A 16,941-nucleotide genomic window follows, 5' to 3' on the forward strand; every position below is an offset into this window, starting at 1 on the left:
GAATTTTTGCGATTAAGGAAGTTGCTTAAGGTGTAAATTGATAAAAAAATATTCGAAAATTGACAATAACTTTGTTGTTTCGAGAGCTACGGATTCATCGTTGTTATAAAAAAATGTGTATTTTATCGCTTTTAACAAGTTTGTAGAAGACACTTTTTTAATAATAAAAAGTAATCGTAAAAAGTTATATTCGAAAAACTGTTTTGAAGGGGTCTATCGCCAGCAAACCTTCATATCTCGCTACTGTTACGAAATAGAGTATCTTCAGTAAAGATTTTCTTTTTTTATTTATTATTTATTTATTTATTTTATTTTTTTGATTGGTCCAACTGAATGTATGGACCTAAATTACTAGAATGAAGGCTAAAGATTTCCGGACGTGACCGATTCATGATCGCGCGCGTTTGCGGATTCGCGTTCGTAACTTCGTAAGTACTAAAACGTTCACATAATTACCGGAGTGTTATCAAGTTTGCGCGATAGCGGGCATAGGTGTGCGTAGATGATCGCGAAGGGCTTAAGCGTTCGTATGTTGACGTGTTTGTCGCGTGTGCTCGCGTGTATGTGACTTCGCGTGTATAAATTCGATTTTGAAACCCTGCGGCCATTCATATATTCGCGGACCGTCATTCTGATATTTAGTTTGGTGTACGGATCACATTCTGACAGGGAGTGAGTTATCCCATATCACTAGAGTTCCCGGTCATGTCACCATGGAACGTTTTGTCGTGGATATGGGAGCAATTTTTTTTTTAATTCTTCAATTTTATTTATTTTTTTTTTAAATTAACATGGACCTAGACTGTCGATACCGAGGATAGAGATTTCCGGACGGTAGTGGATATGGGAGCAATTTTTTTTCAATTCTTCAATTTTTTTTTTTTTTTAAATTAACATGGACCTAGACTGTCGGTACCGAGGATAGAGACTTCCGGACGATTCCGATTCATGATGGCGCGAACGCGGGAGTTTGTAGATTAACGCTTGAGATCGCGTTGGTAAGTTTATGAGCGCTGAGACGTTAACCTTATCACCGGGGTATAATCATGTTCGCGAGTTGGTGGGCGTAGGTTGTTTAGAAAATCGCGAGGGGTTCTAACGTTTGTACGCTAACGTGATTTTCTAACATATTTGCGTGTGTTGTGTATTCTTGAATGGTCGCGCGAACCGTGAGTCTGATATTAAATTTTCGGTGTGCGGCCAGAATTCTGGCAGAGAGTGGGATCCCTTATATCGATAAGCTTCCCGGTTATGTCGCCATGAGACGTGCCGCCGTATAGGTATGAGCGTATTTAGCCCAATTGCTCCAGCGGAAGGCATGGACCCAGGCTTCTGGGATCAAAGGTAGACCTCCGGACGTGACCGATTCGTAATCGCGCGCGCGAGGGCATTTTTGTAGGTTCCCGCTTGAGACCGCGTTTGAGAATGTGTGAGTGTTAAGATGTTGGCTATCACCATCTTTGCTGACCCAGCTGAAGGAGAGAGTAGAATGGCAGTATAGGATTCGAAAAGAAGAGATAAAAGACAATATATAAGAGACGCAATAGATAAAACAGTTACAAGATACAGCTAAAGTTATGATCATAAGATGAAAGACATACATTAGTACTTCAAACACTACTAATACCTGAATACCCAACCACCACACATAGCATATCCTTTCTCAATTATCTATTTGTTACTAGTTGATTGTTGTTTATGAGCGGGTGAATAGAAGAAAGATAAAGAACAGAAAAAAGGCTCCTATCAGCCCTCCCGGCCTCTTCGATACACCACTATCGAGGCGTATTGTAATCAACATCTTGCGGGCGGGCTTCTAATATAAAAAGAATCTTGCGTCATAATGATTGGTGGATTATTGACATAAGAACTAATTACAATCTAGTAGTAGCACTTGGTGCAAATAGAAACCAAAAAGAGCGAAGGGTCCTTATATTTAGATAATTCTATTTAGTCTATTGTGGCCTGATGATGTTTACAATACCGTCAATCCTCCTGCGAGAGGGATAAAGAAATATATATTAATAGATACTAGAATAGATAAGATAATAGATAACACAGAAATAGATATTACATGCATCTAAACTACTTTTAGGTGTTTGGTGATGTGGTTCACGTGGATTGGATTTCTTCAAAAACTACGTGTTTCAGTTTACTAAGTTGATCTAGTTGAGCATTAACTAGTGGCTGAACAGTATGTTTAAGAGAAGGTTCCATCCATAAGAGATTGTCATCTCTGTTTCTGAAAACAGCGAATCCGATTCGTTATAAACGAGTGTTACTCGCCATCTTCACGAGCCAGAGCGACAGAGCGATTTAAAAGATAAAAACACCCACCTTCAGTCTGACCATCTCTTATAGATGACACTCCATCGATCCGAATCGAATGACTCGATCACTATGCTCAAGATCAAATGAGTCCCCGAATAACCGAACCAGCATTTGAAAGTAGAAACATCCATATCAGCCGCCCGCCAAAACACTCGATCGAATGATTATTAGTCATGAGATTCAGAGGTCAATGAACCAGCACTCGCTCGGATCTCCCACTCTTATCGACCAAGCAAGAGTACGCGCCCATTAGGCTCATCACCCAAGCCCAGGGCTAATTCAGAGCAATTTTACTAGCAAAAAGTCATTTAGTACCATTAACTAAGAGATATTCATGCATACATTGATAGGAAATTTTCTCAGCTTTCCAATGAAACCTTGCAAATAACGATATAAAGTATATTTTTAGGTTATAGTCTTTTAAGCACTTGCAAGTCAATTACAGGAAAAGTTTAGCAATGAAATTACTAAAAACCTGTTTTAATCCACCTAGCGGTGCGATTGTGCCTTTCTCAATCATGAACACGATTTTTTTAGTTGCGTATATTTATTAAAAGCTTTCAAATGTATACATTACAATTTTATTATACATGACTTGACAACTATATACAAGAAAAGAAATCATCATTCAAGTTCTAAAATTTTGCAAAAGAAAAACCAGCCACGGTAAAAATGAATTGAAAAAAGGAGCGAAATCGGTTGTCTCAAAAAGTCGATTTTTATAAAAAAAAAAATCGAGATAAAATATAATCTCGACGTTTCATGCATTTTAAAGATGTTTGGCATAAAAAATACGAATTCGATTTCTGAAATTTCATGGGGTCCCCAATTTGAAAAAAAATTTGAGTTCCGGATTATATGGGGATTTCATATGTGACCGGACGGTTCAGTGAATATTTCCGGAACCATACAAACGATCCGTGCGAAATTTTCTAGACATCTGTGGATATAATATAGCTATCATTTGGGAATAAGTTTGCGAAAATCGGCCCAACCATTTCCGGGAAATTGATGTGAGTTCGTTAATTTTGAAAGATGGCCGCTTTTCCCGGACACTTCCGGAACCGTCTATGGTGGTCAATGTAGCCAACGAAAGTTTAGTTGGCCGTCGGTGATCTAGATCTGCAAATTCAAGTAGTTTGAGAGACATTTTAGCGAAATTTTTACCTTTTTTGCTTTCATCGGAGTATCGGTTTGAATCACAGTTTGCTATGTGATCGCACGCCATAACCCGTAACTTCAGAAACGGAAATCGGATCGGGATGAAATTAAATAGCCATTTACGGGGACGCAATACCTTTCATTTGAGGCCAAGTTTAGTCGAATCGGTCTAGCCATCTCCGAGAAAGCGATGTGACTGTTATTCTGAATTTGGATACTTCCGCCGGGGCTTCCGGAACCGATGATGGTGGCCAATGTGGCCAAATAGACTTTGAATGGATATTAGTGACCCAATACTACAAATCGAAGCAGTTGTGGTCATATTTTGGAAAAATTTTCACCTTTATACATTCATTGCAGAATTTATTAAAATCGACATTTTCTGCGTGTTCGTACTCATCACCCTGTAATTCCGGAACCGGAAGTCGGATCCATTAGAAATTCAATAGCAGCCTATGGGAACGTTGCACCTTTGATTTGAGACTAAGTTTGTCAAAATCGGTTCAGCCATCTCTGAGAAAAATGAGTGACATTTTTGGTCACATACACACACACATACACACACACATACATACATACACACATAAATACACACACACAGACATTTGCCGAACTCGACGAACTGAATCGAATGGTATATGTCACTCGGCCCTCCGGGCCTCCGTTAAAAAGTCGGTTTTCAGAGCAATTGCAATACCTTTCTATTGAGAAAGGCAAAAACTACAAAAAGTGCTCAAAAGCGAGTTTTTTGAGAAAATCACAAAATCGCTTCTTTGAACAAAAAAATGAATATTGTTTTCGTGTTCAGCGACCCAAAATTAGTCTAAAAAATACTTTTTCTTGAAGCTTCGTTTTTCTTGTAAACTAGTGTTATTACTGCCGTTAAAACGGATAAAAGAAAATTGTTCGATCTCTGGAAAGTGACCAAAGGTGAAAATAAAAATAAAATAAAAGTTGTGTTTGAGGAAATTATGAAATCATTTGATGTGGGAGAAAATGAAAAAAATAAATTTTACTCAGAATGCAAAAGTTGTAGCAATTAAAACATGTAAAAGGTTTGGTCAATTTTGGAAAAACAGTCATCGAATTGAGACGAAAGTGCTCGATAAAAATTCGAAATATTTTGAGAAACCGTTAACAGTTCCTACAAAAGATTCAAACTGCACTTCCTCCCAAACCAGCATACACAGAAATTCGTCGCTTACTCAGAACAGAATGAAGGGTAATCCTTAATTCATTCGCTTTTTAAGGCAAAACTCTCTACATTTTATATTATGTCAACACTTCCATTACCAACAGGTTTCATGAGCGAACAAGGAGCTGAGGATCGAAACAAATACTACCCGAACGATCGACTGAATCACGGTAGAAAGGGTAGTTATGTAGAATAGTAAAATAAATATCTGTCTGAGCCTGACGTTTTCAATATTTGTGTACATATATTTGACAAGCTCAAAAATCATTTAAAAACTCGACTTTTTGAACTAGTCAAACAGGTGCTAAATGGCAATGACCAGGACTCTAAAAACAGCCGTAAGCTGATGTCACTTGATCATAATGTTGATGTCAACATTTTTCGCTGAAGGACAAAAAAGCAAAAGTAGATTTTGAGATATTTTATAGTATTTTTGATGCACTTTCGAAAGAGTACAAATTTAGCTGCTACTTTTTTCAATCTTCTGAGTTAGAGGTCATTGAAAACTACCATTTTTATTTAACAAAATGATCGTAACTCGATAACGAAAAATGATATCGATTCACATTCTTCAGCAGAAATATACGCAATGAAAAATACTAAAATTGCTTCATAGAGAGTATGAAGATAGACTAACTACTTAAAAAGTTATAGTTAAAAAACTGACTTTTTCAGAAACACCCTAAGTTAAAGAAGAAAAATAATTATAACATAAAAACCGATAATGCTATAACTTTGATGCATTTGAAAATGTTACTTGAAAAATATTTTTCTACAATTTTGCTAAAGTAAGTACCTTGCTACACCATTTAGTTCGAAAAGAACGTTCGAGAGGACTACCCTAGCTACATTTTGCTTTAAAAGAAAGCCAATTTAATTTCCAAAAAGATTCTCTCCGACATAATTGCTCTAAAATGAACGCTTTGGGAGTTATTGATTTTTGTACCGAAAAACCGCCCTTGTGACCCATAGTGGACTGTCACAAACCTGATAAGCACTATGTCGATACTGACACATTTGAAACAAATAAAAATATAATATTTATATAGCTTAATCAGCGTGAGTTCAATTTTGTCTTCGTGTTAACTTCATGGTGGAGAAGCGAAGGGATATAGTGTGAGGTGGAGGATGCGTCGGGAATCATCTAACTTATTTTAGTATACGGGGTGGATGAAGAGAATGCAGGACTGGTCTGAGTGGTGGTGATGGCGAATCAATAATTTTTGATTCGCCATCAGTGATCTAAGCCTGTGAATCGAAGTAATTTGATGTTCATTCCACTATATTTTTAACCAATGAGGTATTACGATTGTACCGGTTTGTATGACAAATTCCTATGTGACCGCAATAGCCAACATGTAACTCCGGAACCAACAGTCAGAACTGAATGAAATTCAATAGCAGTCAATGGGAATATTATATCATTTGAAATCAAGTTTGTAAACATCGGTTAAGAGTTTGCTGGAAAATAGGTGTGACATTAGCTCGGGAAGTCGGCGAGTTCCCAGGGGGCATCAAGATCCGTCATAGATGACCAATAGAGTGCCCAGAAAAATTATGAATTTTTGAAAACTCAATCGGTCTACCCCTGAGTTGATTTTTTTCCTGTCACTCTAATGACCAATGTGGTCAAAACTACTTTAATTGGTCATTAGTAAGCTGACCAACCGTACGGAATTTGGGAGGACAGTACGGATTTTTGGTCGTGTGTCCGGAAAAAATACTTGTACGGATTTGTCCGGAATTTGTACGGAATTTCCAACTTCAGTGGAAGTGGAAGTACTCCCGGGACAAACAAAAATCTTCCACAAATGGAAACAGACTAAATAATGTTGCAAATTAGTTTCCCAGGTTCCAGAAATGCAATTTTTGTTAGCAAATGGAAACCGGTGAACAAGGAGAGTGCTAAAAACTTGATTTTTGTAAATTTTCTCATAAGCTGTGGAACTAAGCAAACTTTGCGATTTTTTCTAACGTAAAAGAAAAAAATTAACTTTTATGTGTCTCACTATTCACCTCGACTAGTTGTTTAAGTCGTTCTCCCAAGTTGGGTGGTATTTTGAAAATCAGTGTCTAGCAGCCGCCAAGTCGTTCTATCTAAGTCGAAACGCAATTTACCCGATTAATTTCCGTTATGAAAAATATAGTGCTCGATGTACACATTTGGTTCAACTCAATGTGCCTCCTATGAAGGTATCTCAATATGATCCGAATTATACAATTTCTATTTTCAATCTTTTTCGGAACCAAATTATTACCACTGCAGTTCGATTGTATTCTGTAGTTCTGAGATATAATACAATTAAAATATGCAGTGGATTCTAGAACTCTCTAAAATTTTCCAATTACATAGATTAACACGTTTTCCTTTAATTTCATTTGAAAGGTTGAACCAAAAATTTAATCATACTCGAAGAACATTAGATACAGAAACGAGACTGTTAAGTACAATAGAGTCTTTATATTTACGTTAGATTTTCAGCCAGATAAACTGATTGGGTAGCTTGATACACACAAGGAACATGATGAGTACAAGTGCAAAATGCGTGTACACTCACTTTTATATTCCGTAATGAATTTCTTCTTGTGCAAAGAAGCGCTTTTTTGACTTTAATACTATGTTCACACTACAGAGTTAAAATACGTTATTATAATTAGCAACAAGAAACATGTCATAGATGTCATAGACGTGACATAGATGTCACGCTTTAACTCGTAGTGTGAACGTAGTATAATGTTGTGCGTTTATAAAATTATGGCGTACAGTGATGTACCAAATCGGGTTTTTATAATTTTCGGGGAAAAAACCCAAGGTTTCTTTCCCGGTTAAAACGGTTTTTTTCGTGGGAAGTTTAGGTTTTTTGAGTTTTTGATGTTTTAATAATTGAAAATTAATGTATTTTTTGATTTATGAGCATTATTGTCATTAAGATTGGTTTGAATCTGAAAATTTTGATAAGTCTTTCTCGATATAATCATTGTCTGATCGCTGATCCATCATTTATTTACCAATTTTGTATTTAAATAGCTTTCCAACACAAGCTGAGCTAAGTCGATTGCGTTTCTTGCTGCGAATCAACCACCGGTCGAAAGAATTCGGATTGCAATTTGTGAGAGTTCTGATTGCGGTGCGATGTTTTTGTGCATATTACTCATTTTTACTTTTCACCGAATGAAGTGTTTAGTAAATTTTGGGTAAATTTTTAGTAAATTTTGGGAAGGTATTTAGTAAATTTTGGGTGAAAAATTATCTAACTTCGATAAAAGTGAAACAACTAAAATGAGTAACAAGCACACATCACATGATTATTCTGATTTTTATTAGGGTAACTGCTTTAAATATATTAGAATGTTAAAATTGGAAGCTAAAAGAAGCTCTTCCATGTAACAGTCGATTAAAAAACCGGTATAAAATCCGTAATAAATATATTGGGTTCTTACAAAGGAATCTTCTTCATCCGACTTTCAATCTTGAATGTAACGTTATACGGATTTAGCCACAAGCCAATTATGCTGGAGGTTGCAAATTTTTTCGAGTGAGAATTTTCTAAGTGATTCTCATGCTGAAGGATCTCTGTCCGATTTTTATGCTTGATGTTTATATTCGATCTTACCATTTTAAGATAGTTGAAGTGGGTTTTACAAAGCATGTTCTATCCTTGCGATTTTAATTTTCGGTCGCTCAAATCTAAATACAAGATTCTTAGAAAAGCGCTAAACAAACATTCTATAGTCGATCAATCGAAAAAACAGGTTTCGGCCGGGTTAAAATGATTTGGGAAAAAACCCGGTTACAACCCAAAAATAGAAACCTCAGCGATACATAATAGAATAGCGGCATAATAGGAATTGTGTTATATATCAGGCTCGTTTGTATCAAAAACCGTCCATATTTACTGCTGTATGTTGTTGTGATGAGATTTGTTACTTCTATTTCAGTTATTGGGGTGATTTTATATTACGTGGATGCCTCTTTGGCCATAACCGGAGCCTCTAGTAATATGGGAGAACTCACTCTCTTCTAGGATATGAACTATACATTGCAAATTAAGTATCAGATTCAGGATCCGCGATCGTTCAAAAATACACGCAAATATGCGTCTAGCCACACGGTTATAAAACCGAATGTATATACGATCATACAAACAGGATATCACTCCGGTGACTAAGTGAACGTTCTAGCACTTATAAATTTACAAACGCGGTCTGAAGAATGAGCCTACATACGCTTGTGTTCGGGCGATCATGAATTGGTTATGTCCGGAAAATCTTCCTCTCGGCCCTAGCCGCCTAGGTCGCCCTCAGCTGGACTAATCAGAAAAAATGACGCTAATATCTACTTGACAATACGTTCCATGGCGACATGACCGGGAACTCTAGTGATAGAGTTGATAGTGATAGAGAACACACTCTCTTCTAGCATCTGAACCATAAACTGAAAATTAAGTATTACATTAACGGTCCGTGCGATCATCCAAGAACACACGCAAATATGTGAATGGACACCCGTTTTTAAAATCGAATTTAAGCATACGAAATGATACGCTAGCACACGCGGCACACAAACATCTACGCGACAAACAAACGCGCACGCAATCGAACACAATAACATCCAAACGCTCGAGCCCTTCGCGAGGGTACACAAAGACGAACATACAATCGCGATCATCCATGTACAACTACGCCCAAGATTTCATAAACACAAAAACGACCCCAATGATTTAGTAACCCCTACAGCACTTCTAATCCGATTCCAACGCGATCGTCAAGTTCATTCCACTGTACAACTGAACCGTACAGTCGATATCACAATCAGAATGACGGCCTGCTGCAATTGGACTGAAGCAGTGATGAATGATTCTGATCGGGAGCCCTTCTGTGAACTCAGCTCTACAGCTCCAGTAGGAATACTCTCGAAATAGAAAGCAAGATAATAAAATTTAAAATATCTATGAGAATCGTATTCTGTAATAAAATTATGTTTTTGTCTGCCAGTTAGTATGAAATTTAGGAACATATTTAAAGCAGTTGCAAGAAAAACATTTTCACCAATTACTTCTCCGCGATGCATTTAATATATTTTCATTCTCTTCAGACTTTCTTTACCAAAAAATAAAACTTTTTAAAAAATGAGTTTTTTTGTAGTTTTAGTTTATAATAAATTTTTTTAATTTTTTGATAAATTCACAATTTTTTATACAGCATTTGTTTTTTGCGAAGAAGAAAATATTCCCTGCAATATTTTCTCGGAGTGTTTTGCTGTGCAAAGTACAGATCTCGAAACACATTTTTTTTAAACGATGCCTGCAAAAATTCTTAGGGCCTTTGAAAGTGTTGCGCTTGAATCAAAATGCTTTGCGTGCAAAATGCTCAGAACCCATGCTGCTAAAACGTCTAATGTTTCAACTGTATCGAGGATGATCGTTCGCGATTTTAAAGATTTTTGGGTGAATCTTGGAGGAATTACTGTATTGTAAAATCTGTCGGGAAGTGCCAATTTGAACAACAATCGTTGTAATATTTTAATTCTTGCCGAAGTGATCGTTTAGTGTCGAGATATGTGAATATTAAAAACAAAAGTGGAACTCTGGTCAAAGAACGGACTTCGAGTCTTTCCGTATTAGCCCGAGTTTTTGGAATATTTAGTTACAGGTTTCATAGCCTAGCCTTGCGAAAGTCACCTCTATCAGATGTCATCATATCAGGCATTCAATAATGATAATTTTCGATAGATTGTGCCAGGCAAACAAAATCATTTTGCAGAACAATCTACAACATGTCGTTGATCGTGAATATCGCACTATAATAAAATTCAATATCCTCGTGTTTATGGATAAAATCAAGATTCAATTGCCCGATACGGCACCTCGAACTTGTGATACGGTCTTTAAAAGTATCGCTGTACAGAAAAGTGGAATCGTTACAAAGGATACATGAAAAAACTAATTATGCCTCGATTATTTCAATGGTGATTACACGGTAAGATTGCGTCCTTCCTACCTGATCCGACAATACAAAACACGACAGTATTATTTTACAAATAATGCTTTGCAGTTATCAATGACAGATTCCTACCTCCATATTCTATGATGAAACGGCTCACTATCATAAAACGTAACAGCAGTCGTTAAGGAAACTCATCTCTGACAATTAATACCAATACACAGTCTTCAATTCCGTTGCCTGATCCCCAAATGGTTGCCAACTTTGTGACACTTGTTCAGGCAATAACGGCAACTGCATAAAACGTGAAAACTGTGTGCAACTTCAAATCAAAAGCCAGAGTTCTCAGTTGGAACGAAGAAAGAAAGAAGATCCAACCGTGCATGTACTGATGAGATGAATTCGAAACGCATAAGCATTTTATTTTTAATTTGTCTATTTGTATAGAACTCTGTTCTTACGAACAGCTGTTTTTGTGAATTTGAAGTATAGAATACATCCTTTTTATTCCAAAATTTGAATCTGAAAAAAAAATCTGTGCACGTTTTGGGTCTTTGGTCTCTGTACTAAGATTCTAATCAAAATTCATAATCCCGGGATTGGATGGTCGTGGATATTTAAATTCGAAACCTAATTATTTTATCCAATGTGCTGAGCAACAGTCTGTTATAATTTCGTAAATTCATTTCGATCGGAATATCTAATTTTCTACAGAAACCCATATAATTTCAAAGAACCTTCCTGAATGGCAAGAAATTTCAGTTCGTCGTGAACTTAACATGAAGAATGTTAAAAAGAAGGTATTTTTTCAGGATTTTTTAAAAACATAATGCGAAGAACGAAACGATGTCTCGGAATGGTCGAACTAGACTTAGATGGTAAACTAAATATAGTTTGGTTCCATAAATTATAACTGCAAATTAAAGAACAAATGTACATGAAGGAATTTGATCAAGACTCTACAACAGGAAACTCTGGCATATAATTTTTGTGCTTACTTACATTGAATCCAGAAAATATTTCGATTATAGAGGTTTTAACATTAGGGTCATTTGCCTCTTTTTTCGTGGTAGGTATCTCTTTTGAAAAAACTGTAACCTTCTGTGCGGGATTGGGAATCGAACCAATCGATTTACCAACTACGCTATGCCAACCCCTAAAATCATTGTTAAAAATTCCATTGCCTGTAGTAAAATATAGTAAACAAGAGAAACACTAAACAGTCTTAGAAATCAATCTCTGTGTTCTAAATTTTGAAATGAAATGTGTACGGATTTTTCTTAGCCCACAGTTGGTCAGCTTAGTCATTAGCGATCTAGACCCGCAAATCTAAGTAATGTTGAACGTATTTGAATATGTATTACATCATTCATACATCATAGTTTATATGGGAATTTGCTGTGTGACCACACTCTTCAACCCGTAACTCCGGAAACGGAAGTCGGATCAACTAAAAATTCAATAGCGTCCTATGGGAGCGTTATACCGTTCATTTGAAACTGACTTTGTGCAAATCGGTTCGGCCATCTCTGAGAAAATTGAGTGACATTATTTGACACACACACACATACATACGCATACACACAGACATTTTGCGATCTCGACGAACTGAATCGAATGGTATATGACACTCGGCTCTCCGGGCCTCGGTTGGAAAATCGATTTTTGGAGTGATTGCATAGCCTTTCTTCATATGAGAAAGGCAAAACCGTGTTAATTGCAAAATTTGTGTAAAAACTTGTAAAAGTTGTTAAAAAATCGTCAAAGTCAAAAGGACTTAATTTTGCGAAAAACCGTGTTTATTGAGAACAAAAAAACCGTTTAAAAACTGTATGAAAAGCCTTGGTATAATTATTTAAAATAAACAATAATTCTCATTTTTGGGCACAAATGGAGATAAATCAATCGATTACTTCGATTATCAACATTTACTAATCGATTAAAAAATATTCGATTTCCATAGCTGTAATCGCGAGAGATCGATTAATCGCACCATTACTGGACATCCCTAATTGTTACATTACATCCAAACAATTTTATCGTGTCTGTTAGCCCAATGCATCAGATCGATGAGCGTTGATAAGAACAAATAATCTGCAATATCTGAGTATTTTAACGAACAAATACAATCAGTTCATAGTTGTGTAAGTACTCGGTCATTGCTCCGATCCGGACAATGAGAGAGAGTGGATTATTCGGCACAGATTGTGCTGATTTCGATTTTGGATCCCGGCCATGGTAGGTTCACACGAAGCTGACATTTTTGTAGTACTTTTGTAACCACTAACCTACTCTAACATACTCTGGTACCAACAGAAAATCAGCATTTCAAGTCGTTGATTGGATAATATTAATAATCTATAAAACACCGCGATAGCCATATTGAAGGTTATCTTGGAAAAACAGATAGCAACACGCTGTAAAATATCTAAAAAGGTCACCGACTCGGCAGCCATCGTTAAAACCGAGTTTGTATAGGAAGGTACCGTATTGTTTCCATCACACCAATTAAACGTTTTTGAGTGGAAACTGTCGTGTAAACCATCGTCCTCTAATCTCACGTGTGTCGATATTGTTTAAATGTTAACCGCAAAGCGTGGCTTGCTGAATTCCCGCTTCACAAACAATTTTCTGTCAGCGTTCAAAAAGATCCACAACAATAAACTTGCAAAAACAATGGACGAACAACCGGAGTACGTGCAGGCAAGCTTGAAAAAAATAGCAACCGAGCAGGGTTTCACCGAGGGACGCTATCGGATCGCATTGGAACCCGGTTGCAACAAGGGCGATGGTATCATGGGAAAGCTATGTAGGGCGCTTATCCGCGAGGAAGGCCGCGAACAAATGGTCGTGCTGGTGAAAGGCCTTCCGGACAGTGAGCTTCGCCGGCAGCAAACCATGAGGTTGTACCACCGGGAGGTTATGGTTTACGATAAGCTACTGCCGGCACTGGACAAATTTCAAGCCGAAAAGGGCACCGGAAGCGGGAAAGATGACGGATTCTTTCGTGCTCCGAAGTGTTACTATGCCACCTGTAATCTGGAAAAGTTAGAAGCTGTAGTTATCATGGAGGATCTGAGGGAGAGTAACTTTCGCATGTTGAATAAGTTTGAACCAGTTGATTTCCCACATTGTCGCCTGGTAATGGAGCAATTGGGCAAACTGCATGCTGTTTCGTTTGCAATGAAAGATCAACAACCGGAACTGTTTGCCCAGTTTAGGACGTTCAACGATCCCATGAAGATGTTGCTCGATATGGATCCTAAGAGGACAATAGATAAAGTTTTTATTGAAACGCACGAACGAGCGTCCGGAATTTTGACCGAGGAGGACGTCGAAGCGAAAGAAGCAATGGAACGGTTGAAGGGGAATGTAACGGATCAATACGTGGCGTGCGTAAACGCGGAAGATGCAGAACCGTACGCGGTGATAGGACACGGAGACTGCTGGGTCAACAATACGATGTTTAAATACGACGGAAAGGTAAGTCTTCTATCTAACCGATTATGTTTTAGTAAATTTATTTTTTTATTTTTCTAGGATCCAACCCCAACTGACATCCGGCTAATCGACTGGCAGCTCTGTCGCTACGTTTGCCCCATTTTGGACCTATCCTACTTTCTCTTCATTAGCACCGATGAAAAGATACGTGCAAAACACTTCGAGCAACTGCAGGACACCTACTACAATTCGTTGAGCGAGCAACTTGCCCGATTGGGTGGCGATGTGAAGCGTCAATATCCTCGGGACGTATATCAGGCTCAGTGGCAAAAATACGGACGCTTCGGAATGTTGATGGGATTCATAGTAGTGCCTATGATGTGTACGGCCAGCGAGGATTTGCCGGATCAGGATGAGTACATGAGAAGACTCGAAACAGAAGAACACGTCAAGTACGACTTCGGAACCGAAGCGAATGCGTTCGAACGGTACCGAAAGCGAATGGCCGGGATAATAAGAGATGTCGTTAGGTTGGGTTACCTGTAGATACGGCTTATTGAGGGGGAGATAGTTCTAAAAAATTCTTATATGTGCTGCGGCAAATGTGTAATGTTAAAAAAAAGTTATGTGAGCTAAATTATTTTTAAAAATTCAGACCAACCAATTCATACATAGATCGAAACTCAAGGTAAATTTTAGAAAATTGATTTTTAGTTTTGAAAAAAATAAATTCATAGATCAAATTAAAACACTTGGAGTTTTGTTTTTGCTCTGGCTTTGGCACTTGAACAAGCAAGTGGTCGGCATGCGCCACCCTAATTTTTCTCGAGTTCGACCTCTGCCGCCTTTGCCATCTGGCACCAAACGTCACGGTATTTCGTGACCCAGCAATACTTTATGCGAGTGCAGTGTTCTGTCATCCAGGCAGTAGTAGGGAATAAAAAAGAATCTCCCGAAGGATCTTCGCTGCCCAGTATGTCTCCGTACCGAAAAAATCTCAATTTTTAATAATAAAATATACCATCTAATACTAAGTGGGGCATTTTGTCCGGTGATTACTAGATGTGAAAAATTGAATAATTCTAAACGCACACATAGTTTCAAGTCCTCTAAAAAATTAAGATGGGTACTAAGTTTCTCAAAATAGTTCAACAAAATCCGCCTCTTTCTTCCAGCTTAAAGAGAAATAGTGGGAACTTACATCGAATTGGCTCTTTTGGAACTTTTGTATTTAGTGTTCTTACCTAAGCTGACCAACTCTGACAAAAAAAATCCGAACACCATGCGGCAACGAAGCGTAATCGTTCACCACGCTCAGGCAAACATAGCGTGCGGATTTTTTTCGTCACAGTAGGGCAGTATACTCTTACCCTACTGTACTACTATCTGACTTTTTGAACTTCAATGGACAGTAGGCGGCGATGATTGTAATGGAACCATTGGGTGATGCGACTTCAATGCAAACTGTTTGCAGCAAACAGCTTCAGTACTCGACTCCTTTCTTAATACCAGTGCACTATGGCCCCAAAACTGTATTTAGGGAGGCAAAACTGTTAGCGCACAAACCGCTAATTTTAGATATATAGTATCTTAGGCAAACTTTCTGAAAATTTTCTTTCCGATTTTTGTATATTAGTTTAATTATGGTGGTGCTTGTGGTTAGGGTGTTCAAACTATCAACTTTTCGGATATTTAAAATTCAGCTACATAATGTTCTACAAAGTTAAAAATCAATCAAATTGAAGCAACTTTTCTGAAGAAACTATACAACTATCTCTAATGATTTTTGCAATATTTAAGGTAGGGTGGCTCTTGAAAAATTAGTTTTCTATTAATATCTTTTTATGTGTTAATTTCTCGCGAATACTTTGTTCCAGATGTTTTAAGAACTTTTGTAAATGCATATTCTTGCCGAAGCAATGAAGTTTTTATCTCTTTTCTTTGCATAGTTTCAGGCGATTTTGTCATTGTCATTGTCATTTCTCAGCCCACACCCTGGCAGACGTTCATCCGCCCATCTAGACTCTGTCAAGATGAGGACCTACAAAGCCTAACTGTTCGTATGTGCTAGTCCGTATAGCACACCAGTTTCTTCCACAAGCAGGCGCCGGCTGTTAACCAGTCCCACAAGTTTCAGATACATTACATAGAGGATAGTTGGAGACAGAAAATGAAGAGATAGTAAAGAGATTTTGGTTTGCTGAAACGAGACAAGAAAAGCAAAATAATTGTGATTAATTTTTTTTTTTTTTATCGGGCAGATGGGACTGCAGCTTAACGTAACGTCAAGTTCTCTATTTTGTCTGGTCCAATGTATCCTGCTCCTAACAACGCGTGCTAAGTCGTCAGTGATGCAATTAAAACTTCACATTGATTCCGCTTCTATTTTCTTCCTGATCTCCTCATGGGTCCCCTAGGTCAGAAGCGGATCAATCGAATACAAACTATTTGGCGCAAGTTCAGAGCGTGTAACGTCGTGTCATCTAGTCTGTCATCCTATGGAAAATCATCCTACCATCGCCTTGGGGTCAACGTCATATTGGCAAATTTCGCATTGAATCCGCTTCTGTCTCTTCCTAATCTCCTTTTTGTCTGCTAGGTCCGAAGCAGATCAATCGACTATTAATTGAAACGGTAAACATACTAGCAGTATTAGTCCTTACTCGCGAATACTTTTCCTTCAACTGTGCTGTTTCTTCTCTATCTTATAACATAACTCGATTATCCCTGTTCCAGTCAATATACATATTCATTACATTATGGACCAGGCAAACCCTTAATTCTTCTATTATTATTATCCTGAGTAGCTATACCAGTGAAGGTATTTTAGGATTTCGCAAAAGAATCTCTGCCAATAAAGGCATAAGAAA

The 16,941-nt window shown here is 37.6% G+C and overlaps 2 protein-coding genes across 3 annotated transcripts in view; one reads left to right on the forward strand and one right to left on the reverse strand.

Moving 5' to 3' along the window:
• Positions 1-16,941, reverse strand: part of LOC131685634 (G-patch domain and KOW motifs-containing protein) — a 142,730-nt gene that overhangs the window by 104,318 nt on the left and 21,471 nt on the right. The gene's annotated exons all lie outside the window — the stretch shown is intronic.
• On the forward strand, positions 12,730-14,820 carry LOC131685635 (uncharacterized). 2 transcript variants are annotated; one of them, XM_058969496.1, is made up of 3 exons: positions 12,730-12,868; positions 12,947-14,113; positions 14,171-14,820. In XM_058969496.1, exons 2-3 carry the CDS (start codon positions 13,211-13,213, stop codon positions 14,615-14,617), a joined length of 1,350 nt encoding a protein of 449 aa, XP_058825479.1. In that variant the 5' UTR covers positions 12,730-12,868; positions 12,947-13,210; the 3' UTR covers positions 14,618-14,820. The 2 variants fall into 2 exon arrangements, with proteins under 2 accessions (XP_058825479.1, XP_058825480.1); XM_058969497.1 differs by lacking the exon at positions 12,730-12,868 and having other exon boundaries at positions 12,895-14,113.

This window comes from Topomyia yanbarensis, chromosome 2 (assembly GCF_030247195.1).
Source record: "Topomyia yanbarensis strain Yona2022 chromosome 2, ASM3024719v1, whole genome shotgun sequence".
Lineage (NCBI taxonomy): Eukaryota > Metazoa > Arthropoda > Insecta > Diptera > Culicidae > Topomyia > Topomyia yanbarensis.